The sequence below is a fragment of the Sinocyclocheilus rhinocerous genome, unplaced genomic scaffold (assembly GCF_001515625.1).
Source record: "Sinocyclocheilus rhinocerous isolate Xijiao unplaced genomic scaffold, SAMN03320098_v1.1 scaffold4545, whole genome shotgun sequence".
Lineage (NCBI taxonomy): Eukaryota > Metazoa > Chordata > Actinopteri > Cypriniformes > Cyprinidae > Sinocyclocheilus > Sinocyclocheilus rhinocerous.
The window spans coordinates 375,720-401,684 of NW_015635030.1; the positions used below are offsets into that span (position 1 = coordinate 375,720).

Genomic DNA, 25,965 nt, shown 5'->3' on the forward strand with positions numbered 1-25,965 from the left:
TGTAAACAATTTTTTTTATTGCAACAGTTTGAACAACGAACACAGTCATGTTGTGCACTATTGTTAATCAGTCAATCAAACAATAGATTTAAGGATCTGCAGTAATGTCTGTTTTGCTTTTGAAGTATGAAAGTAGTGACCTATTTCTATTTTAAAATGAGTAAAAGTTTTGTGATGCCCATTTACATTTGCGGAAAAATTATTTTCCATATATAAGTACATTTCGTATATACCATCTTTTAAATTCAATATTATATTGTAAAAAAAAAAAAAAATCTGAGTAGCATTTTAATGTTTGTTAAAAAAAAGTTTAACAAAAAAGTCAAATAAAACACCAAAATAATTTTTATTAAATATAAAATAATTGAACAATGCTCTCGTTTCTTTCCTTACACAACTGAAGTCAATATCTTTCCTAAACCAATCAGGATAAATATTTCTTTGACAGTAGCCAGTAGCTTTTGTCAGACTGTGTGTGTGTGTGTGTGTGTAGATAGATAGATAGATAGATAGATAGATAGATAGGCTACACACACACACATTCTGCTCATATTAAATACTCTGCTCATATAATATTTAATTTGACCTCCTAAGGTGTGGTATCCTGACTGCAATAGTTGTTGGAGTGCAATTCACATAATGGCCACAAGAGGGGACTATGTTATTATATTATTGGGCTGTTTTCTGTTAGAGGTTACTCTTCCGAGTGAGTGCTAAACCGGTACATTCTGTCGCCGCTCTTTGAGATTAAAAAGTTCCGTTTTTGGGGATACACGTCTTTTGTGTTTAATTGGCACGACACTACATAAGGTCAAAATTTTCACTGCCTCCTCCACTGATCATCTGCTGAAAGGGGAAAAAGCGAATTTAATTAGCAAGAATTTCAGACTTTTATTCTAGTTTCTTTAGCGCTGGCTTCACTCTTCCGGTGTGTTTTCCGGTTAGCTGGCGCATCTGCAGCATCCGAAGCGGCAGACGAGAATCGCCATGAACAACACGCTCATTTCTGCCTGAATTTGATTCTGTCCGATTAAAACCGAACCGCATCCGTTCACCGTTCACCGGCAGGCCTCCGACGGAGCGCGCAGATGAGATGTGTCACGCGTCTGAGCAGGTTTTGCAGGTTTTGCAGGAATGCTAGCGTTAGCGCCTAGCTGACTATGTGTGGAATTTAAATTATAATTTTTTCATCAAACAAGAGACGAAATAATATGATTATGGGCGTTTAATTCATGAAATTATCCATTATTCTGATTAATATCCGCATGTCATCTGTTTTTCCGTGAAAAGTGGGTGGTTTTTCAGATGTTACTGAGCTGCACAGCTGGCTGATGATGGAGAGTTTGACTTTCATCCATCAAAACAATATTTTCTCTTCGCTTCACGTTTGAAGGTTCATTTTTCATCAGGGTTTGAATGTTTACATTGATCTGAGCTGGATTTAAATATTTATATCGTGATTTGGGCCCGTGTCCCTTATTTTGACACTAGACAAACACTTTAATCATATCAGGCCATCACTGATAGACGCTGTTTATTTGGATATACTCAACTGTGATGTATTAATCTAGCATATATACTGCTTGTTTTTATTTACTAGTACGTTTTTGTTGCTATGCGGTTCATTTAAGCTGTGATCAGCACCAGAATTGGGCTGCGAGTCCATGTTTGACAGTCACAGCTGATCTAGACCTCTGGCACCAGAACAACCAAGCCACTTCAGTTTCTTATAGACACAAATAAGTAGTTAGGGGATCGTTGATACATCATGAAGAAGTTCTTTGACTCCCGGAGGGAGCTGGTGGGCTCTGGACCCGGTTCTGGAGGGGGAGCTGGAGGTTCTGGATCCAGCAGCAGTGTTGGTGGGAATTTCATCGGACGGGCTTTCACTGTAGGAAGACACCAGGTCACTGTAGAAGAAACTCTGGCAGAAGGTACTTCAGGCTGATGTTTAATCTTTTCCATGCAGGCCTTGAACCTAATCAGTTCAGTTAATAGTCCAAAGATTTTTAAACATTCAGTTAATCAAACCACGATCGACATCTAAAACTCTTTCAAGGATGAAATCCTTTCAGGATGGGTGAATTTCATTTGATTGTGCTCCAAACAAGATCCAAATTTGACGATTGACATTTATAAATGTTGATTTATTTGACAGACTTTACAGAGTGCTAGTGTTCACATAGTCATCATGGGCAACCTGGAAATACCTTGGAAATTTGTGTAATTATTTAGTTTATAATTATGTTCAGCTTTACAGTATTTCATTTCAGTCTCAAAAATGGTTTTTAAAAATCCTTATCCAATATTGTGAATGCATGAAGTTATTTATATTTATATATATATATATATATATATATACAGTGGGTACGGAAATAACAAAGAGTGAAAAATTTAAGGGGGTCTGAATACTTTCCGTACCCACTGTATGTGTATGTATGTATGTGTGTATATGTGCAATATTTTCTCAAAATTCACTAAAAATTGCAAGCAGATTGGCCAATGTTGATCATTTCAAAATGACCAAATACTGAATGATCAATGTGCCTGGTTGATAAATCACTACTTAATGTTTTCTTTTCAACCATCTTGATGTTCAGTGTTGTACAGCAGTTAGTTACAGATAATTTAATCCAGCAAACATGTAGCATGGCCTGATGGTGAACTGTGGTTAGATCTCAGCACTCTTCTCAACTCCTCTGGCAGCTTTATTTAGTGGCCTAAATCCTCTGTCTGGAAATCCCTGCTCATCTGTACTTGGGTGTTGACATGTCCTGTGCTGTGAAATCTTGTACACCATCGAAAACTATTTTAAAAAACATTTTATAGATTTTTTTTTTAGAATTAATATTATATTACCGTATTGTCCCGAATATAAGACGATGTTTTTTTCTTGCATGCAGTTTTTATATTTATTGAGAGACTGTATGGAGTATTTGTGCTTTAAAAATTAATTTGGCACATTGTGTAAAAAAACTAAAAAGAGATAGGCTACAGTACTGTTCAAAAAGTTTGGGTTCACTACAATTTTTTTTTATATAAAAGATTGTTTTTTTTCAGCAAGGATGCATTAAATTTATCAAAAGTGATAGTAAAGACTTTTACATTTTTCAAAAGCATTCCATTAGGTGCTGTTCTTTTGAACTTTCTATTTATCAAAATTTTACAATACAAATTTTTTTTTAATCAAATAGATGCAGCCTTGGTGAGCATGAGACTTCGGGTCGTATGATGCTTTTTTAAAGATCATTATTTTGTGTATTTGGTGTAACAGAATATGTTGACATGCTTTAATGTTCAAAAAACACATTATTTTTCAAATACTGTACATTATTGTAGGTCCTCTATAAAAAAATAAAATCTTTCCAACCCCAAACTTTTGACTGGTTGTGTATATAAATTAACCTGATATATTGATGTTGATTCAGTCAAGATCCATTTTTGAATGAGAAATTTAACGGCACAGTTCACCCAAAAACAAACATTCTGTAATTATTTCCTCTCCCTCGTGTTGCTTTAAACATGATTTGCTTTCTTCCTCAAAAGGAGATTAAGCATAATATTGACGCTACTTTTATACCACACTATGAAAGTAAATGTTTTCTGGGTGCTGTCAAAGCGGCATCCTGCCTAAAACCTCTTTTGTGGTGGACAGAAGAAAGCTGATTTAGATTGGTTAACTACATGAGGGCAAGCATTCATTGCATCATCATGAATTGCATGTGTTATCAGTGATGTGAAGGAAACAGTTGTTTACTCGGTTTAATTTGATTTCCAGTTCACAGATGGAACTAGAAACAAAGCTAATAGACTTTCAGGCCTGGTGCATCCCAGACTCGTCTGTCCTGTTCAAACACCTCTCAGCATCTATTCTCAGCTCTACAATAGAAAACCAATAACAGCTGCTTTGCAGAGAGATGCAGTCACTGATTGTTTGACTGTAAATCGACTGTTCCTGTAGCGCAAGATCCTTGATGAAATATGTGTCCTACTTTCCTCCACCAGCTTCCCATGTGTCTGCTTTGAGGAATAACACCATATTATGCCAACACAGCAAATCTGAGTGCAAACATATACAGCCTCTGATGTCTGGTTGTACATATAAGCATGGACTATAACACCAAGAGTACATGCTGCTTAGACTAAGTGTCTGTATTCTGTTCACATTTGCCCGCACCTGCTAATGCTTTTTCTGAGTGCTTACACTAAAACATCTGGATCAACAAAATTTAATGCTTGCATGCAGAAATGTGAATTATCTGTTTTATGAACTTGCGGACAGGGCAACCAGTGATTGAATACAAATAGTAATACATGAAGTTAAATAATTAGGAATAATAATGATGGGTACTGTTTTCTTTATTTATATAATAAAATATTTTTATGTAATAAGTAAAATAAAATAAAAAAGTCCATTCTTTGGTAAACTGAATTAAATTTCTTACTGATTTCCACGTAGAGGCAGTGTTGTGGTGTAAATATCTTACTCTTGCACTCATTGAGCTTTCAGCAAAACCGCCTAAACTTTGTGTGTTTGCTTTTGTAGGTGGCTTCGCTATTGTCTTCCTGGTGCGGACCAATCAGGGAGTGCGCTGTGCCCTAAAGAGGATGTACGTTAACAATGAACATGACCTGCAGGTCTGCAACCGTGAGATCCAGATCATGGTGAGTGTGCTGAAGTGTCTTCTATGCTTTAGCAATGATGAGAGAATTGACATTCAAGACATTTTACATTGTACAGTCATGATTTACATCACTTCAAATACTTAAAAGAGGTCAGTACAATTCATTTTTCAAAGAAATTAATGCTTGTATTCAGTAAATTGATCTAAAGTGACAGTAAGGACATTTAGTTGATCAAAAAAATCATGAAAAAATGTATCTGCTTCCATATTAAGCAGCACAAGTTCCAGTGTTGCCAAGTCTGCGGTTTTCCCGCGGAATTGGGCTACTTTAACACTGTTGCCGCGGGTTGAAGCGACTCAAAAAATAAGATATTTGTCCCCAGGAATGCGAATTTTAGCTGGGGAACCCTGCCAAAAACGTGTATTTTACCCCCCAGGAATGCGATTTTTAACTGGGGACCCCCTCGAAATGCGATTGGGCTAGTTTTGAGTAGCGATTGGGTGGGTTTTCTTGTGAAAACCTGGCAACCCTGAGCACAACTGTTTTCAATGTTGTTGATAATAAGAAATGTTTCTTGAGCACCAAATCAGCATATTAGAACGATTTCTGAAGGATCACACTGAGGACTGGAGTAATGATGCTGAAAATTCAACTTTGCCATCACTTATATTTTTAAATATTTAAAACAAAAAAATAGAAAATACTTTAAATTGTAATAATATTATACAATATTTATTTTTTATCATATAAATGTAGCCTTGGTGAGCACAAGAGACTATAAGAAACATAAAAAAAAAACAAAAAAAACTGACCAACCCCAGACTTTTAAATGTTAGTGTAGGTACAATAGAATATTCAAAATTCAGTATTTTTGTGATATCTGCTCATTCCTACTTTTTCTATTCTTTGTGAACTGTGTTCCAGCGGGATCTCAATGGTCATAAGAACATCGTTGGGTTCCTGGACTCCAGCATCACGGCTGTAGGAGGTGGAGACGTGTGGGAGGTGTTTATCCTCATGGACTTCTGCAGAGGTAAGTCTGTGACTTAACAACAGTGTTGAAAATGATGGGACTAAAGCTACACAACTCCAGTATTTATGTCTTTCCAATGAAAAATGAACAACTAATAAGCTGTTCTTTCTCCAATTTTCTTATATAGGCCTACTATATAACTGACAAATATCTCTATTGAAAAATGTGCGGTGTAATCGGTAATATTGATGTTGTCTCAAGTGTATTAATTCTTAGGAAAATGTCTTCACTATGGCATCCTTAATCTCCATTTATGCAGAACTTGTGCTGTATTTATACAATTCATCCACCTGGGGGCGTTCTTTATATAGATTTCAGGCCTCCATTGTAGCCTTGAGAAAGCTTTTCATTCATCAAATTACTATAACATTTCCTGACAGCACTAACACAAAAGGCTAAATCTCATTGTGGTTTATGCACATTCAAAAAGGTTTTTGTCTTCATGTGAAAAGCTTTCTGTATGTCTATATTGGTTCATTTTGTGCTAGATGGTTATTGTAAAGACTCAAATAGATGATTGATTCTTCCAAAAGAGCTTGTTTCTTTCTTTTGAGTGTTCACTAGAGGCCTACCATTTGGATGTATTGAATGCGCTTTCAGAAAGAGCAACTGTGTCACGCGTTATTAACAAGGTGCACAAATTTAAATACATTTCCAGAACTGAAATTAATTTGGTTGACATTAGACTTAAAGGGGGATTTTAGATCTCTCTTTCATAAAATGCTGTCAACAGCCAGAAAAAAAAATATATCTTTTTAGGAATAAAATATTATATAAAGCAGGTGAATTAATTATATATGGTAGGAATAAATCTGTAAAGTTTGGTCTAAGTGCTGCTGAAGTGGAGATTTCGGACTCGGTGCATTTTGAAATAACTGTAACTGAAATCTACAGATTCAGAAAGACAAAGTGTAATAAAACAAACACTTAAATGTGTATTTTGGCTGTTTTCATCTCTCTAAAAGAAGACATGTTATGGAACCAAAATGTCCAAATTTATCAGTGCATGAAAAAACAATGGTTTTGCTTTGCTTTGTTCTGCCTAAAGATTTCTTCAGAATTTGGTATTAGTATTGATTTGGAACTGAAGTATTGTAACGTTTGCCATCCCTACATTTGTTTATGCGCAGGTGGTCAGGTGGTGAACCTGATGAACCAGCGTTTGCAAACAGGCTTCAGCGAACAGGAAGCGCTCCAGATCTTCTGTGACACTTGTGAGGCTGTGGCACGTCTGCACCAGTACAAAACTCCCATAATCCACCGAGACCTCAAGGTTCCTTTATTTTCTACTTAGTTTTTTTTTTCTGCTCTTCCCCCTCCTTTTCTACTTTTAATATGAGAAGCATTATTTTCTAAGAAGAGGAAATTGTTTGAAACTTTCTGTTTGAACCCTTGATGGAATTAATCATAGTTAACAGCCATTTGTGACTGATTGTTATGGTAAAAACCACTTCAGAGCGAACACTTGATCAGTATACTGAGACCGACTCCTTGGGCTTTTTCTCAAATTATTTATTTCATTAGCTGAAGATGCAGTGTTGTACTGGAATGTAATTTGTGTTTTTTAAAAACATCACCTGTGATGTCTGTCTCTCTTTGCAGGTGGAAAACATCCTCCTTCATGACAGAGGACACTATGTTCTGTGTGATTTTGGTAGCGCCACCATGAAGTTCCAGAACCCCCAGAATGAAGGAGTGACTGTGGTGGAGGACGAAATTAAAAAGTAATTCTTTCCAATCAGTCGGTTTCTGTGAATTTGAATTTGTTTTATAACCAGTGGCGGTCTGTCAGAAGAGGTTTTAATCAATTTCTTACTAATGTGCATAACTTTAATGCATCTAATTATAAATATGTATTCTGTTTGACATGTTCTCTCATGTGCGGTACCTGATTTGAGTGAAATCGCTTCACGAATGCTAGGGAAGGCTATTGATAATTTAGGCTGTTGATCAATGGGGGCAGTCATGGCCTAATGGTTCGAGAGACGGACTTGTAACCCAAAGGTTGCGGGTTCGAGACCCTTGAGCAAAGCACTGAACCCCCAACTGTGCCATAGCAAAGTTTGTGCACTTGGATGGGTTAAATGCAGAGCACAAATTCTGAGTATGGGACACCAAACTTGGCTACACTTCACTTTCACTTTCAGAATGGATATACATTGTGTTACAAAATGATGGTTTGTAAAAAAGCACTGCATGATTTTTGATCCATTAACTTTCATATTGACAAGTGTTGGGTGAGTGATTTGAAGGATTATAGCATGGTGTTAATGAAGACTGGGGATATTAGAGAAAGATCATATACAGTATCGTTCAAATGTTTAGGGTCAGTAAGGTGAGCATAAGAGATTTCTTTTAAAATACATTAAAAAATCGTACAGAGCCAAAACTTTTGGACAGTAGTGTATTTGTGTGTTTCAACAAAACACAAAACACGGGATGTGATGGTACACATCAGCCTCCCTGGAAAATTTTCTTACATATCGCCACTGTGTATAACAGCATTTTACTTCAATTATATCTGTTACTTCTGGCACTCTTGTTTTACATGTATATTTTTTAAATTTATATAATGGCCAATATACGTTATGATGGATTATGAGACTGTACTGTTTATCCTTCAACCTAGAATTTTAAGTGAAATTAACAAATTGCTTGTAATAATTAGAAATTGATAAGTGATATCTAAATGAATAAATGTAAATAATTTAATGTGTAGTATATTAGAAAATTGACATAGAATATATTGTATTTTCTGCTTTTCGTACAGTGCTATTAAAATGATGCCAATAATTAAAAAAACACTATATTGAACGATTCAAATATGGTTACAGATATATCATGTATTATTATTCAAAAATAACACTTGTTATAATACAATGTTTTATTAAAAAAAAGAAATGTCTGTCTTGTTTAGGTACACAACTCTGTCCTATCGCGCTCCTGAAATGGTGAATCTGTACAACGGCAAAATCATCACCACTAAAGCGGACATCTGGGTAATTAAACATCTCAAAGATATGAAAGCCAGTCAGAAGATATTTAAAGTCATTGGCTTTTTCTTCCACTTTTTGAATCAATCTTCCATGCCTAAATTAAAAGAACAGTAGTAATAATAATGTTAATAATGTTTAATTAACTTTATTCAAGGCTGTTATATTGTATTATGGCTATATACTGTATAGTGACTTGGGCTTTTCTTTCTTTCAGGCAATGGGCTGTCTGCTCTATAAACTCTGTTTCTTCACATTGCCCTTCGGCGAGAGTCAGGTGGCCATCTGTGATGGCAACTTCACCATTCCAGACAATTCCCGCTACTCCCCGGACATGCACCGTCTCATCCGTAAGTATCAGTACCTTTCTGCCCACGTCCCGCACCAGGTTTCTGTTGCTGTCTCACCACTGGCACAGTATGGCTGTGGGTCTCACTTGAAAGCGGTAGTTCAGCCAAAAATGAAATTTTGTCGTCATTTATGCACCCTCATGTCATTTCTTTATTCTGTTGAACCCAAAGGGGAATGAGAAAGTCCTAGTCATTGATGAAAGCAGAGGGGACTGATTATGGAATTAGATTACATGTACTGTCCAAAATGACAAAACAATCACTGTTAAAGTTGATATGTTTTGTGTGCTGTTTGTGAGAAGTGCTCATAATACAAAGTTTAAGACATTATGTAGAATAGTACAAGCTACAACAGGGAGGATTAAGGAAAAGCATAGATTTTTTTCCTATCAGGTTTTGTTACTGTGTGATAGTACCATGAGGCGTTGCTTACTGACCACAGACTTCTGGAGGAGGGATGTAGACTATGCAAGCGTCAATGTCTTGAACTTGATGTTAGCTGCAACTAGGGCTGTGCAAAAAACTGCCAAGCTACGCAAAATCGCGTTCAAAATCGCAGGCGATTCATTGCCGATTATGAACGCAATTTTGTGTCAGCTTGTCAGCTCTGTGTAGTAAATGCCGCTCCATCTGAACGCACGTGCTGGAGATTTACTACTAATCACAGAAGCGGCTTTACTGACGAGATGCGCATGAAAATCGCATTAGATTTTTTGCACAGCCCCTAGCTGCAACCAGTAGTGCAGAGAGATAAACTGAGGTGCCGTGGGCTGTCTTGGGCTCCAGTCATGCTGCTGCGTTCCATAAAAGTGGTCGCTTTGTGTGAGGAAAATTTAAAGGGGTAGTACACCCAAAAAAAAAAAAAATCTGTCATCATTTACTCAACCTTATGTTGTTCTAAACCTGAATGACTGACTTACTTTGGAACACAAAAGAAATTTTGAAGAATGTTGGTAACAAAAAGGTTCCTATTGACTTGCATTGTGCAGACAAAAAAAATACAATGGAAGTCAATTGGCCAACATTCTTTTGTGTTCAGTAGAAGAAATGCATACAGGTTTGGAATGGTGAATAAATTATGGCAGAATTTTAATTTCCTTAAAATTTTAGGCTGTTCCTGACACAAAGCTTGGCAGCCCCAGTCCTCATTTATTTACTTTAATTATATGAAAAAAAAAGTCAAGGATATAAAGGAGAACTTAAAAATCGTCTCCTTTTGTGTTTCATGGAAGTAGAAATTGGTTTTGAACAACTTGAGGGCGAGTAAATTATGAAGCATCTTATTTTCGGATGAACTATTCCTTCAACTTCCTTGTATCAATAAACACTCATACCGATCATTCGCTCTGCCCTGTTTCTGTCTGTCACGTGGTGATGCTCAATCTCTCTTTCTCCTGCTCTCTCTCCTCTTTCCTTCCCTCTGTGGTGGTGATTTTGTCAGGGTACATGCTGGAACCGGACCCTGATAAGAGGCCTGACATTTATCAGGTGTCCTACTTTGCTTTCAAACTTGGCAGACGGGACTGCCCTGTCCAAAACATCAAGGTTAGTCTTTTTGCTTCCTCTCCTGCGATCACTCTCGGCCTGTTGTTGGGTCAGTGCTTTTACCTCTGGGATCAGTTTTTGGATTGGGTGCTTGTGTGTGTGTCAGCCTGCAAGAATGCCTGAAATCATAAAAACAAGACTAATCGGAAATGTGTCCCCCCAGAATTCTCCCATTCCTGCTAAACTTCCTGAGCCAATCCGAGCGAGCGAAGCAGCTGCGAAGAAGAGCCAAATTCAGACCAAGGCGAGGTACGTGATTAGAGACTCCAGATTACTCCATATTAATGTGGTCATTAAATTTGACCTGAAATTGTGTCTCCATGTTTTGTCCCATAGACTTACAGACCCCATTCCCACCACTGAAACCTCCATCACCCCACGCCAGCGGCCCAAAGCTGCACAATCCCAGTCTCAGGGACTAGGGGGCATCCTGCCCATCCAGCCTGCTGCCCTGACCCCACGCAAGAGAGCCAACTTACCCGCCGGGGCCACTCAGCCGATAGGTACCAGTATTATGAACTATTCTTCAACATTGACTGTATATTAGCATAAAATACGCTTACAGCTACAGTATGTCATCTCTGAAACAGTAGCAGAACTGAAACATAATGGCTGTTTTACAAACATGTTTCCCCATAATTTTCCATAAATTATTACATGTATTAAACAACATTAGTAACATTATTAATGTTACATTTGATTGTTTTTGTTAACATGCAATTATAATAAATTTGTTAAATACTAAAAAGCTTATTATGAATATAAAATGTATTATATTTTCAATGCGTATAATTGTAAATGTTTGTTTCTGAAATGTACGTCTAAAACAACATTTTAATTAACATTAACATACAGATTTATAGTAAATATGTAATTCTTATTATAAATATTAGATGTAAAATTACATTACATTTTAAAAGTGTATATAATATAATTGTAAATGTTTCTTTTTAAAATGTTTTTTAAATGATGTATGATAAAATATGTGTGTGTAGATATATATATATATATATATATTTATTTATATTTTTTTATATATATTTTATATATATTTTTTATATTTATTTATTTTGTCCATCCTAATGAGTTTGGCCGATTTCTCTTATGATGTATATTTTGTGATCATTTAAGTGTTAATCTTATTCATTCAAAGTAATTATTAAAATGTTCAATTGTTCTGTGTTTTTCAGCTGTCAGTGTGAATTTGGCTCAGCCATTTGCAACGCTACAGTCTCAGAAAGCCCAGACGTCTCCGGCCCCTCAGCAGAAAACGGTGAGTCTCTTTACTCTGTCTGTACCTCACTGCACTAATCAAAAACTACAGTGCTCAGCTGTTTATAATTTTATAATCTATTACAGAGCAGGAAGTATGCTAGGATTACAAGCTACAAGAATTTAAAAAATGGCATAAAAGTAGTGTAACGTTGTTCTAATTTAACTTCATTAAATTTAATTCCATACAATGATGTGTGTAATTTCTGTGCAGTTAATGACAACAAATGTGATTGCAAAAATGACTGATGTCCAGTTGATAGGATGAACAAATAACCCCGCCTCAAACTCACTTATTGGTTGTGAGAGATGCCAGTCTGTATATTGGTTTGAAGTCCTACAAAAGCAGTATAAAGTGGTGAAGTCTGGGTAAAAAGAAATGATGTCACTTTATTTTAACTGATTTCAATAACTCCAGCCTGTAGATTGCATTTATTAAACTAAAGTAACAGTCACATGTAAAGGTCCCATTTATGGTTCACATCATAGTAGTTGTCTGTGTGACAGCCCATGCAGCCCATCCCCGTCACAGCCGCGGCCGTAGGAGGGGGTGTTCCAGTTGCAGCTGTCAGCCCTGCCCCTCAGAAAGCTGTAGCCACTCCTCCTCCATCCAGCCCCGTCCCACCCACCGCGCCTGCACGGAGCGCCCGTCGTAAGCAGGCGTCTGCGGCTCAGCAGCAGCCGGTGCCCATCCAGCCCACTGCCACTCAGCCGGCTGGTGCCCCGCCTCCAGCACAGGCTGAGCCTGCAGCGGTGCCGCCCACTGTCCAGCAGCCAGAACCTCAATCCCAAATCAGCCCAGAAAAGGCAGAAGAGAGGGTAATCACCTCCATCCTGTGCATGCTACTCCATCCCGTTTGATTCAAAGAGCTGGCAGCCTCACTCTCACTAATGATGCACCTCATGCAGGGGCTGTGCCTCATCATCCACTGTGTTGCATCCATCTATCCATCCTTGGTTTATTTTGGATCAGCATATATGGTTTTGATTGTTTGCGTGACGGATGTTTGCTCGTTTTAGTTTATTTGCTCTGAAAATTGTCTAAAAACTATGACAGACAATGTTTTTGTTAAAACCATTAGAGTTGTATGCCTTTATTTTTGATTTGCTGAAATGTTCATTTTATGGTTTTTAGGCTTCGTTTACACTGCATTCTGAATTGTTTGTCAGTTCAGATGATGAAGTGATGAAATCAGATCAGTTTGTTCAGGCAGTGTAGTAATTATCCAGTATATTTAGATCAGTTGACATAGAAATGACTTGAGCATCAGAAAGATGCTGAGAGGGACAAAATAAGTCATTTATTATTTACAAACTCAACTATTTCTCACATTCACTATTAACTATACACTAAGACAAGATATTTTAATGTTTCTGTCTCTTAGACTCAACAAGGCTGCATTTATTTGATCAAAAATATAGTAAAAATAGTAATACTGTGAAATATTATAATATTCAAAATAACTGTTTTCTATCTTAATAGATTTTAAAATGTAATTTATTCCAGTGATGGCGACACTGAATTTTCAGCATTCATTACTCCAGTCCTCAGTGTCACAAGAAATCATTCTAACTGATTTTCTGCTCAAGAAACGTTCTTTATTATTGTTGTGCTGCTTAATATTTCTATATATTTATATTTCTATATTTATAGTGATGCTTTTTCTGTATTCTTTGAATAGAAAGTTAAAAAAAACAGAAGTAGAAATATTTTGTAACTTTTGATCAATTTAATGCATCTTTGCTAAATAAAAGTATTATTTTCTTTTTAAAAACAGTTTTACTAAGCCCAAACTTTTGAACGGTAGTGTTGCTAATGCTACACATGAGTGTAGACATAGTTTTGTGTCTGACTTTCCAAGAAAAAAATTTGGTTTTTGCTGCCTGCCTGAACAGTTGCCATAGAGAAAAAGGTCATGTTGGAAATTATTTATCAGTTTTAATGTTTATTACTTATCTGTATTCATTAGCACTTCATCAATCACCTTTAATTTTTCATGTTTTTTTTTTTTTTAATTCATACCATTTCACTTCATTTAAATTTAAATTGTCACACTCTGATTTCTTTGTATTTTATGAGTTCTTCTTACTTGCTTATCATACTGTCTTTTCATCATCTCCTCAGCCTGCAGCCCCTGGCCTGTCCCAGACTCCTCCTTCGTCCCCAAGGATGGCCCAGAAGGTGGGGCACAGACGCATCCAGAGTGATGTTACTCACAGCGCTATGTTCGGTGTGCCGGTCAGCCAGTCCACTCAGCAGCTGCAGGCAGCCACAGCAGAGGCCAGCCTTAACAAGTCAAAGTGAGAAATCAATAAATATAGAGTGAGACACTGCAATTATATAGCCTACTTAGCCAGAAAAAATGTTCTGTCACATTTGAACCTACTTAAAACTAAACACTTGTTTCTCTATTTGGGCACAATTAGGTCAGCCAGCGCCACCCCATCCAATTCTCCCCAGTCCTCCCAGCAGAGTGTGTACCAGGCTGCCCAGCAGCGCAGTACTTCTGTCCCTCAAGCTCCTGCCTCAGCTGCTAGCCTGACAAGCCCCCCAGACCAGCCCACCTGGAATCCTTTCGGTGACGACAATTTCTCCAAACTCACGGCTGAGGACCTACTCAACAAAGACTTCACCAAACTAGCTGATGGTAACTTTGCTTTCTATAGTACTATAAAACTATGGTACATCTTATCACTGCACATCCTGCTCTCTCTCTCTCTCTCTCTCTCTCGCTCTCGCTCTCGCTCTCCATACAGTGGACATAGAAAAGAATCACCTCCATTTAAAATAATGACATAACACCAACATGTCAGAAAAAAAACAAAAAAAACAGAATCACTGAGTTGGAAAAAGGATCACCCCCCTCCTAAAATGACTTGTAAACTCAGTCAGGTGTAGCTAATCACCTTCTCAATGACACACAAAGCCATTTGACATTCAACTGTGATCAGCTGTCTGTATTTTGATCAGCTCGGCATGAAAAGAGCTTTCCTGGAGCATTTCAGTCCTTGGTAGTGCAACTGAAGCAAACATTCAAATATGGGTGGCAAGGCACTGTTGAAAGTTCTCCCTGGATAAAGTTGTGGACAGGCACAAGTCAGGAGAGGTGAAGTGTATTATTAAGTGGAAGGTATTTGGTACAACACAGACCCTCCCTGGATCAGGACGTCACTCCAAACTGGATGAAAGAGCAGGAGGAAACTGGTCAGAGAGGCGACCAAGAGGCCTACAGCAACTCTGAAGCAGTTGCAGGAATTTATGACAAAGAGTGGTCATTGTGTGCATGTGACAACAATATCACAAATTCTCCACAAATGTGGCTTGTATGGAAGGGTTGCAAGAAAAAAGCCACTCCTCAAGAAAGGCCACATGCAGTCACGACTGAGCTTTGCTAAAACGCACCTTGAAGATGTCATTGCATGGCCTAGTCAGAGCCCAGACTTATACAGTTCTGTAAAGAAGAGTGGGCAAATATTGCAAAGTTAGTAGAGAGAAATCCCAACAGACTAAAGGCTGTAATTAAAGCAAAAGGTGGTTCAACAAAATACTGACACAAGGGGTTTATCTTTTTTTCTGACATGTTGGTGTAATATCTTTCATATGGATGTTATAAGTTGCACGGAGTGAATACAGCCGGATAAAACAAAAACTGTGTTTGTCTTCATTTCAGGCTGCAATGCAACAAAATGTGATTTATTTTAAAGGGGGGTGATTCTTCTCTATACCCACTGTATTCCCCCCCACCCCACTGTTTTTACTGCACATCGTACTATGTATGGTTGTGTGTGTGATAAATTAAAGGGATAGTTCACCCAAAAATTAAAATTCTGTCATTAATCCTCACCCTTATGTCGTTCCTCGGTGGTTCAACCTTAATTTTATGAAGCTATGAGAATGTGGTCCTGATGTCACATGGACTATTTTAATGATGTCCTTACTACCTTTCTGGGCCTTGAACATGGTAGTTCCGTTGATGTCTATGCAAGGGTTTGAAAGCTCTCGTATTTCATCATAATATCTTAATTTGTGTTCAGAAGATGAACGAAGTTCTTACAGGTTTGGAACGACATGAGGGTGATTAATTAAGGACAGAATTTTCATTTTTGCGTGAGCTATCCCTTTAAATTTGAAATTTAAATGATCAGTGTATTAGAGTGTTTTTGCTGTTTGCAGAACCTGTTGGACTTCTGATTGTCGCTACTGAGAGTCTTATTCCCGGGCTGGAGGCTGCAGAACCTGCTCCTCCATCTTTTGGTAAGTGTACTGTCAGCCCTAAACTAATGTTCCTCTCTTACATAATATGATATCAATATTACCCTGATAGTGACATCCTGGCTTCCTGTTTGTCTGTATTTGGCTATTGATATTCCATTTGTGTGCCGTCAGTCTCTCTCTTTATTTCTGTACCATTGATGGCCTCCCTCGCTACATGATGGCACATGTTCAGTACATCTAAGGTAGTCGAACTGCAGGAATCAGCAGGAGACTCCTTAAGATGAATCAAGGCCCACCAGTTATCTCAGCTTCCCTGCTGAGCTACTCGTCAGAGTCCGCCTGCTTCCTTAAATAGTTACACTGACTATCACTTCTTGACCACTTTATTATTTCCATTTTCTGTTTCTCTGCTCTCATACAGCTGAAAGACCTGCTGACATTCTGGGCTTGGAATCAGGAGTTGGTTTGCTAGCTGTGCCAGGTAATCCAGATGTCCATGCCAGCCTCACCTACCCTCTACGCACCTTAGTGATCACACACCTGCAGTTGTTACCAAAATACCAATGGTTTTAAATGTTGCGAATCACAGAAAGTTAATGTACTATTAACAGTTTTTTTATTTAAAAAAAATTAACAACAAACCTGACAGTGTCAGTTTTTATTTTTTTCTAGTGATTTTTGAAATAAAGATTTAATAATAATTAAAAAAACTAAGTAACTCAAAGCAAAAGAACAAATGCAAATGGAACAAAGAAACAAAATATAAATTATAATTTCATAAAGCTGCTTAAGTGCTTTTTTAGATATCTTTCAACAGTAACAAGTATTCAAGTAAAACATTCAGAAATTGGAAAAAATACAAAACTAATTAAATGTAAAATAAAATGACTGAAATAATTGTTTTATCATCATGCATTAATACTGATTGGTGCAGTTGACTGAAAAACTGCTCTAATTAATTTTAGTTTCTATTAAGTTTGTCATTAGGCATAACTTTGTGTTAGTGTTTGATTTGTTGATTTTTGTCCCACTTTTTTGCATTTACTGCATCAGTAATGGTTTGTTTTGATCGCATTTCACTTTTACGTTGTGTTCTCAGCCTGCATTGTGCAACACATAATTTAGACCCATCAATAATTCTTCAGCTGCTTATTTCTGTTTTTTTTTTAAGTTACATTTTTCTAATCATCAGTCTGGCATTTAAACCCTCCATTTTCCGTTCTCTTTCCTCTTAGTTTTTCCTATAAATACATTTCTGTGTTTATTCTGGCTAACACTGTCTTTTTTCACTTGCTGACTTACAGAGAAACTGATAGAGGGCCTGAAGTCTCCAGATACCTATCTCATGCTGCCTGATCTGCTGTCAATGGCTGACCCCTTTGGTACTATTTTAATGATGTCCTTACTACCTTTCTGGGCCTTGAACATGGTAGTTCCGTTGATGTCTATGCAAGGGTTTGAAAGCTCTCGTATTTCATCATAATATCTTAATTTGTGTTCAGAAGATGAACGAAGTTCTTACAGGTTTGGAACGACATGAGGGTGATTAATTAAGGACAGAATTTTCATTTTTGCGTGAGCTATCCCTTTAAATTTGAAATTTAAATGATCAGTGTATTAGAGTGTTTTTGCTGTTTGCAGAACCTGTTGGACTTCTGATTGTCGCTACTGAGAGTCTTATTCCCGGGCTGGAGGCTGCAGAACCTGCTCCTCCATCTTTTGGTAAGTGTACTGTCAGCCCTAAACTAATGTTCCTCTCTTACATAATATGATATCAATATTACCCTGATAGTGACATCCTGGCTTCCTGTTTGTCTGTATTTGGCTATTGATATTCCATTTGTGTGCCGTCAGTCTCTCTCTTTATTTCTGTACCATTGATGGCCTCCCTCGCTACATGATGGCACATGTTCAGTACATCTAAGGTAGTCGAACTGCAGGAATCAGCAGGAGACTCCTTAAGATGAATCAAGGCCCACCAGTTATCTCAGCTTCCCTGCTGAGCTACTCGTCAGAGTCCGCCTGCTTCCTTAAATAGTTACACTGACTATCACTTCTTGACCACTTTATTATTTCCATTTTCTGTTTCTCTGCTCTCATACAGCTGAAAGACCTGCTGACATTCTGGGCTTGGAATCAGGAGTTGGTTTGCTAGCTGTGCCAGGTAATCCAGATGTCCATGCCAGCCTCACCTACCCTCTACGCACCTTAGTGATCACACACCTGCAGTTGTTACCAAAATACCAATGGTTTTAAATGTTGCGAATCACAGAAAGTTAATGTACTATTAACAGTTTTTTTATTTAAAAAAAATTAACAACAAACCTGACAGTGTCAGTTTTTATTTTTTTCTAGTGATTTTTGAAATAAAGATTTAATAATAATTAAAAAAACTAAGTAACTCAAAGCAAAAGAACAAATGCAAATGGAACAAAGAAACAAAATATAAATTATAATTTCATAAAGCTGCTTAAGTGCTTTTTTAGATATCTTTCAACAGTAACAAGTATTCAAGTAAAACATTCAGAAATTGGAAAAAATACAAAACTAATTAAATGTAAAATAAAATGACTGAAATAATTGTTTTATCATCATGCATTAATACTGATTGGTGCAGTTGACTGAAAAACTGCTCTAATTAATTTTAGTTTCTATTAAGTTTGTCATTAGGCATAACTTTGTGTTAGTGTTTGATTTGTTGATTTTTGTCCCACTTTTTTGCATTTACTGCATCAGTAATGGTTTGTTTTGATCGCATTTCACTTTTACGTTGTGTTCTCAGCCTGCATTGTGCAACACATAATTTAGACCCATCAATAATTCTTCAGCTGCTTATTTCTGTTTTTTTTTTAAGTTACATTTTTCTAATCATCAGTCTGGCATTTAAACCCTCCATTTTCCGTTCTCTTTCCTCTTAGTTTTTCCTATAAATACATTTCTGTGTTTATTCTGGCTAACACTGTCTTTTTTCACTTGCTGACTTACAGAGAAACTGATAGAGGGCCTGAAGTCTCCAGATACCTATCTCATGCTGCCTGATCTGCTGTCAATGGCTGACCCCTTTGGTAGCTCCATTGATGACACTAGAGATGGTAACAGCTTTTGCTGACTGTCTCGCTGGATGCTTGCCTCTTTTATAAAAGCTTAACAAAAAACTGTCCTTTTCGCTGAGACGCATGACATTTTCCCCCTAAATGTTGTTGTGTAATGCAGAGTAAACAATCCCTGTATTATTTGTGATAGCTTGGAATTTTGTCTTCTTGCCACGTGAAATTTAACTTTATTTGTATAGACATTGAGAAATCAACTCACAAAAGGTTTGGACAGCATCTAGAGTAGTGTTATGGCATTGCATTAGTAGAAAAAGCTGATTTATTGCATAGTGATGGGTCTCAGAAATATTGTGTATACCAAAAAGATGAGGGGGTCAACACCGAACCCTGAGGTACACCTGTAGTTATTTGATATGACTTGCACATCCCTCCTTTCCAAGATACCTCAAAAGAATCTAATCATCATGTAAAGCTCAAAACAGCGAAAGGAAGTTCTTATGATGTCCATTATTGAGAGAATAGAGTCGCTTTGTTAAAGAAATTGTGCATGGTCCATCAGACTGAAAAATGGATGTTTGGTTTTAAATGTGTTATGAAAGATTCCAGTGATGTGTTTGATGATGTGACAAATAATTCACAATGTGGCATTGTCTGTTTTCTTTGTACTTTCTTCACTCTCTCTTATTCCCAGCCAAAACGGAAGTGTGCTTGGACTCTCTGATTCCTGGCTTGGAGCCCCCTCAGGCTCAGCTACACCCTGTGGAGGCAGATCCAGTATCATCAGCACTGGGAGGTAAAAAATATGCATTAGAAACAGACGAGCCTCTGCCTAGCATCGTAGCACCCTGTCAAATACTTCAGTGGTTGCAGAATCTTTTCTTTGTGTGGAGAGAGGGCCTGAGTCTATGGCTGATTTCTCGCATTAAAAACTCTGCCATCAGTATCCTTTTCCCCCACATTTTTAAGGATGCAGTATGTTAAATGCAACAGTTAATTGCAGAGGTTCTCATCGGGGTCATGTAATGAGGAAACAATTTTTTTTCATCTTTAGATATAAATGAATTCAGTGAAAACACTGTAAATGTGTGGTCACATTTACCATTGTTTCGCAGGCAAAATCCAGTCATTTCAATAGGAATCCACACAATTGGGAATTTCACCTTTGGCCAAAAGATTTCCCATTTAGATTCGGCAACGAGTTCAAATTGGTCATGCAGAATCGCTGTGTTGCCCAATAGAAAGCTGCTCGGTTTAAAAGTGATTTCTGAGTGAACTGTGCTTCATACATCACTACACTTTTGACAATAGACAGTGGACCATTTTGTCTGCAACATTTTTCTAAATCAACACCATAAATTTTACAATTCAAAACATTCCATTCTATATATTAAAACTAAGTTGTAAAAAAAAGTCACTCAACTTTCTGACAGATGTTGAACACATGGCTATCCACATTTACATGTCAATAATGCCTGTTTGGTGTCCTGATGGAGCAGAACGAACTTTGTTTGATTTAATTTTGAGTGTCAGGAAAAAGAGTAGAAAATCGTCCTGAAAACTAAACTATGACTTTATAGCACGAAACCCTTGACTAAGAATAAAAGTGAACCTCCAAAAATATAAATAAGATGTGACCCCCTGATTTTTATGTTCATGTGATTTAATGTTTTCACGTGTTTCCCTGGTGTTGTTCCCCACTGTGCTGTAGACCCTTTGATTGGAGAGGACTCCTTGCTGTGCTGTTCTCTCCCCTCTGGCTCCGCCTCCTGTCTGGATGACTTTGCACCTGTTTCAGGAGGCCCCTCCCAGAATATATCGGGTACAACCAATCATTCTTTTGTTCTGCTGGCATTTATAGCTTATGCAACCTAGTGAGGCATGTAAAGAATGGTAAAACTGTAAAGTTAATTTCATTAAAAATTAAAAATAGTTGTTATTAACATACTATATGCACTTTCTTGACATTTGTTTAGCTTTGGTAAGAAGTGTCAGTCAAGAACATTAATGTGAGCATTTCAGGGTTGACCTCATGCTAACAGTGCTGCATTTTTCTCACCAATCTGTGTCTCTCCCTGCCACCGCCCTCTTAAATCTTTTACCCTTAAACTGTCATTTGCCCCAACCCTCATCGCCTCTCAGCTGCAGACTTCTGTTTGATCTCGGGCTTTGAGCCTCCGAGTGCTGAGACAGCCAATGAAGATGAATTTGACCCCATACCAGTACTGGTCTCCAAAAACTCCCAAGGTAAGCTTTGAGGAACCAAATCCTTTTTCTGAGAATGAGTGAGCAATTTGCTTCTTACTGTCATTATAATGAAAACAAACACTTATGCATATGTGAGAACTGTAAATTTTGAGTGCATTCTTTTTGGCAGTTGCAAAAATCTTGAAAAAATACAGAGGGCAATCGAAATTCTGGTTCCAGTTCCATTAACTATTCTTTAAGTATTTTTGAGGAAGTAACTAGTCCTATATATGAAAAACTGTCATACAGAAACATTGTTTTTATTTAATACCATTTATTGAAGAAAAGTATACATTGTCAATCTGTAATTTGCTTATTTAGGCCCTATAATACAGTAAATCAGTATTACAGTAATACAGGTACTAGTTCTCAATTTATTTTGAGTTGGACATGACAAAAGTACTTGAGAGTGTGGTTCATATTTCACAGAGTCATTCTTTCTCAAATCAGATTGCACTGGATGCTACACACACACGCACACATATATAATATAAGTTGCTGCATATAACCAGTGAGGGGACTGCAAAAGGAACATGTGTTCTTTTAATTATTTTGCTGTATTAATTCAGACAAGTCATTGTTATTTTAGTTCTTTTTTTGCACTATTATAGTACTTAGTAATATTTTGAATTAGCTTCTTTGAATAAAATTTTTATATTTTCAGTTTTCATTTTAATTTCAAGTTTTAATAATTTTATTATGTGCTTTTGTCATTCTTATTAGTTTTTTAAATATATATTTTTTAATTAACTTATTTTGTTTTTAGTAATTTTAGTACTTAAACGTATTTCTTTCATTTAGTTCCTAAGGCAACTAATTTTAAATTTTTTCCCTATTATTTATTTCATTTTATCATCAGCTTTATTTCAACTACCGAAAAAAAATTTTTAATTAGCAGTAACAACACTGAGAAGAGCTTATGTTTTTTTTGCCCTAACTTGTAGATTCAGTAATGGTGTACAAATCACTGAGATTCTCCTAATAATTGATTCCCAACCCTATGCATGATCTCTCGTAAGAGTCTCTTGACTTTTCGTGAATGTTTACTATCTCTCTCCCTCTCTCTTCTGCTGTCCCCTTCCTCGGCCTTGTCTTAATCTGGCTGTCCTCCCTTTCCTCCTCCCCTAACCTTCCTGTCCATCTGGCCTCTTCTAGGAGGTCACTCTCGCAGTAACAGTGGCAGCTCTGAGTCCAGCCTGCCCAACCTGGCCCGTTCCCTGCTGCTGGTGGACCAGCTCATCGACCTCTAGACCGTACAGATAATTCCTGCTGTGCTGAAGATGACGCCAGCCGCTGTAGTCTTCTGCCTTTAACCATGAATCCCTCCTGCTCTCCTTTGTCCTGTCCTCCACCCTCATTTATGGTCCATTTCCCTCTTTAATCAGTTCTTCATCATTCCGTCACTTCAGTTCACATCTTACGTTTTATGTTCTTTCCCTGCCACTGTTGTCCATCAGTTCTCGTCATCCTCATCATCATCGCTCATTTGATTTGACATACTCCGCTTTCCTCCCCTGCACCATGACGTTTATCTCCCTGATGAGTTTGTTAAACTTTTTTCGTTCAACTCTGGTGCGACCTTTTTCTACAGGCTCAAAATCTGGTTTCCTCCGCGTCCATATCTGTTCTTCCTTTGTACATGCACATATTTCATCTGCGACGCAGTCAAGAGTGAGAGCGTTGAGCTTCAAACATCAAAATTGTTCTTCTCCAGTCTTTAGCCGTGTCTTCAGTGGCACTCAGGAAGTTCTTCTCCAGATTAAACACACATGGGTTTTAGACTCAAGCAGTTGGCTCCCTCCAGACAGAAAATAAAGTACAAAATGAAACAAATGTTTACAGGAAGGAATATTTTCCCTGGATGTTTACAGACCGGCAGGTAGGCAAGCACAGCTTGTGAGAATTTATCTTAACCCAGACTGACCGCAGGGTGTGAACAGATCCTAAAACTTCATGTAGAGTGATTTTAAAACTTCAAAACCGGCTAGAAGCTCCTCATTGCCATCAGTGGTACTCGTTCGCCATCTCATGACCTCCATACCATCATTTCTCTGTTATTTCTTTGTAAATAGCTCTATTGATGTTGTACGTTGACTTGAAACAATGTAAATTGGTGTATATCTGCAGTATCCGACCCTCCCGCCCTCAAAAGTGATTTGTTCTCCTGTGTATAAAGCATCTGGTCCAAATGTCCAGCGATTCCTTCAGAGATCCCAGTCTTACCCCGTAGTATACATTATGAGATAATTTAAAAGAAATATTTCATATACGATTAAGATTATATGTGAATATGAATAGTGTTAGAGAATGAATGTATGAATCGATTATCCATATATAAATGCAGATATGTGTATATGAAACCTATTTAAGAGGAAACTTTATCTCTTTGTTCTGTGTGTTGAGACGTGTTTGCGAATGTAAATTGTCGGTTTCATCTTCTAACGGCCAGATCGTCATTGCTGAACAAAGTCGATTAAGAAAAGAGGACAATCTTGAAGCATCCTGACACGGTTTGACGCCATTCGTGAGCAAATCGACTGGATTTGTTTTCGGTTTTTCGCTGCCTTTTATTCTCAGATGTTTATCGTCAACAAAAACAGGTTGTAGTCTTGAGGGAAATGCTCTACAATCCTCAACGGCGTACGTATTCAAATCATCCTCGAAACTACAGCCCGATGCCATGCTTTCTTGCACAATCCTCGTGAATCAGACGCATATCGAAGCATGGCAGTGTTTATGAATATGAAGTTAAGACATGTCTGTGGCCAATCTTCATATCAGTACTGTACGTATGTGTGTGCGTGTATGTGTGGACGTGAGGTAAATAAATAGCTAGTCTTAGTTGTTGAAAGTGGTGAGGTCATTGTGTCTTTGACATGGTTTATCTGCTTCATTCGGACAGCTGGACCCACAGCAGGCACTTCTGTTTCAAGCACAGGTTCTCTTTTCATTCACAGAGTCATTAGACTGCCCGATTGAGAGCATGGAAGATGCTCGCGTTGATGCTGTACGATATTAGCAGACTCCCAATCACTGGCTGCCATACTAAAGAATTGAAAGTTCTTGATCAGATCCAAAAAGGGAGTAAAAAAAAATTCAGCTTTTTGACATTGAATCTGTAAATGGCATTGAAATTAATTTGAGACAGTGGTTGGCATTTCACGAGGGCAACTGCAGTAGGGCTGGGCGGTCCCATAGAGATTTTGCTATACTTGCATCACTTTAGATGTATTTGCACAGTTATAAAATATTAACCACTTTTCCCATGCTGTCAAATTTGACTTATGTGATCAGAAAAGTTGGAACTTCCTGTTTTCTGTTTATTTCTGTTTCTGTCTGAATTTGTGTTTTTTTTTTTTTTTTACTTGTCTTACATAAGATTGTTTTATTTTTCCTTTTTATGCCAGATATACCCCAAACTTTTAAATGAGATATATATATATATATAAAAAACTTTAAAACTACAAAACTTCAGGGTCAGTAAACATATCTTAGGCTCACCAAGGTTGCATTTATTTGATCAAAAATACAGTAAAATTAGTAATTAGTAAAATCGTTGAAATATTTTTGCAATTATTTCTGTTTCTGTCTGAATTTTGTGTTTTTTTTTTGTTTTTTTTTAACTTGTCTTACATAAGATTAAGTTTTATTTTTCTATTTGATGCCAGATATACCCCAAACTTTTAAATGAGATATATATATATATATAAAAAACTTTAAAACTACAAAACTTCAGGGTCAGTAAACATATCTTAGGCTCACCAAGGTTGCATTTATTTGATCAAAAATACAGTAAAATTAGTAATTAGTAAAATCGTTGAAATATTTTTGCAATTTATAGTAACTATTCTCTTTTTAAATATATTTTCAAATGTAATTCATTCCTGTGATGTTAAAGCTGAATTTTCAGCATCATTCGATCACAGTGTCGCATGATCATTGAGAAATCATTCTAATATGCTGATTTGCTTCTCATCAAACTATTATTATTAGTATCATCATCATCATCAACATTGAAAATGGTTGTGCTGATGGAAAGTTCAGAAGAACAGCATATATTTGAAGTAATATTCTTTTAACATGATTTAATGCATCTTTGCTGAATAAAACTGTGTGTTCGCGTGCACACACACACACGCACACATACATATTTTTTGGATTTCCAACTAATAAATAAACTGTGACATATACATTAACGTGATATAGAGGTTTTTAGTTATACCGCCCACCCTAAAGTTCTGTAATGGAAAAAAAAAAATCGTTTCCATGAAAGTTTTAAATGTTTTATGAGGCGTTTTGTTTGCTTGAAGGCATTGATGAAAAACCGCAGAATAGCACTGGACTTCAGCGATCCTCTTGCGGAGGAAAAGAGATGCTGCTGGGGCTCCATTACTGATATTTGTTGTTGGCAGTGTCGATTATGAGATCGTTCTCTATATCCTCGCCTCTCCTCTGTACAGCCATTCGCAGACTCTCATGTTAACCTATGCAATCCTAAAGCTCCATCTTGTAGTTCTCAGTAGAGGTCTTTGCCCCGCGGGTAGTGTTTGACTTGTGTTGTTGTGCAAAAATCAAAGATTCCTTTTATGTGCTGATTTTGTTCAGAGAAAAACAATATTTATGACCATGTTTA

The 25,965-nt window shown here is 37.2% G+C and overlaps 1 protein-coding gene across 1 annotated transcript; it reads left to right on the plus strand.

The window, feature by feature from the left end:
- The first annotated feature begins 919 nt into the window (after positions 1-919).
- Positions 920-24,669, plus strand: aak1b (AP2 associated kinase 1b). Its single transcript, XM_016560340.1, has 22 exons — positions 920-1,934; positions 4,547-4,665; positions 5,551-5,659; positions 6,790-6,932; positions 7,262-7,383; positions 8,577-8,658; positions 8,870-9,002; positions 10,444-10,547; positions 10,711-10,796; positions 10,884-11,050; positions 11,738-11,820; positions 12,327-12,638; positions 13,945-14,120; positions 14,247-14,467; positions 15,994-16,074; positions 16,457-16,516; positions 17,340-17,417; positions 19,101-19,127; positions 19,780-19,881; positions 20,797-20,907; positions 21,228-21,332; positions 22,488-24,669. The coding sequence occupies exons 1-22, from the start codon at positions 1,769-1,771 to the stop codon at positions 22,580-22,582; spliced, it is 2,682 nt and encodes an 893-aa protein (XP_016415826.1). The 5' UTR covers positions 920-1,768; the 3' UTR covers positions 22,583-24,669.
- Positions 24,670-25,965: the final 1,296 nt, after the last annotated feature.

Bases quoted from the DNA above. Each gene is read 5' to 3' on its own strand.
- aak1b (XM_016560340.1), top strand. From the start codon at position 1,769: ATGAAGAAGTTCTTTGACTCCCGGAGGGAGCTGGTGGGCTCTGGACCC. The intron at 6,933-7,261 runs GTTCCTTTATTT...CTCTCTTTGCAG, and splicing joins TAATCCACCGAGACCTCAAG to GTGGAAAACATCCTCCTTCA. The intron at 10,548-10,710 runs GTTAGTCTTTTT...GTGTCCCCCCAG, and splicing joins GCCCTGTCCAAAACATCAAG to AATTCTCCCATTCCTGCTAA.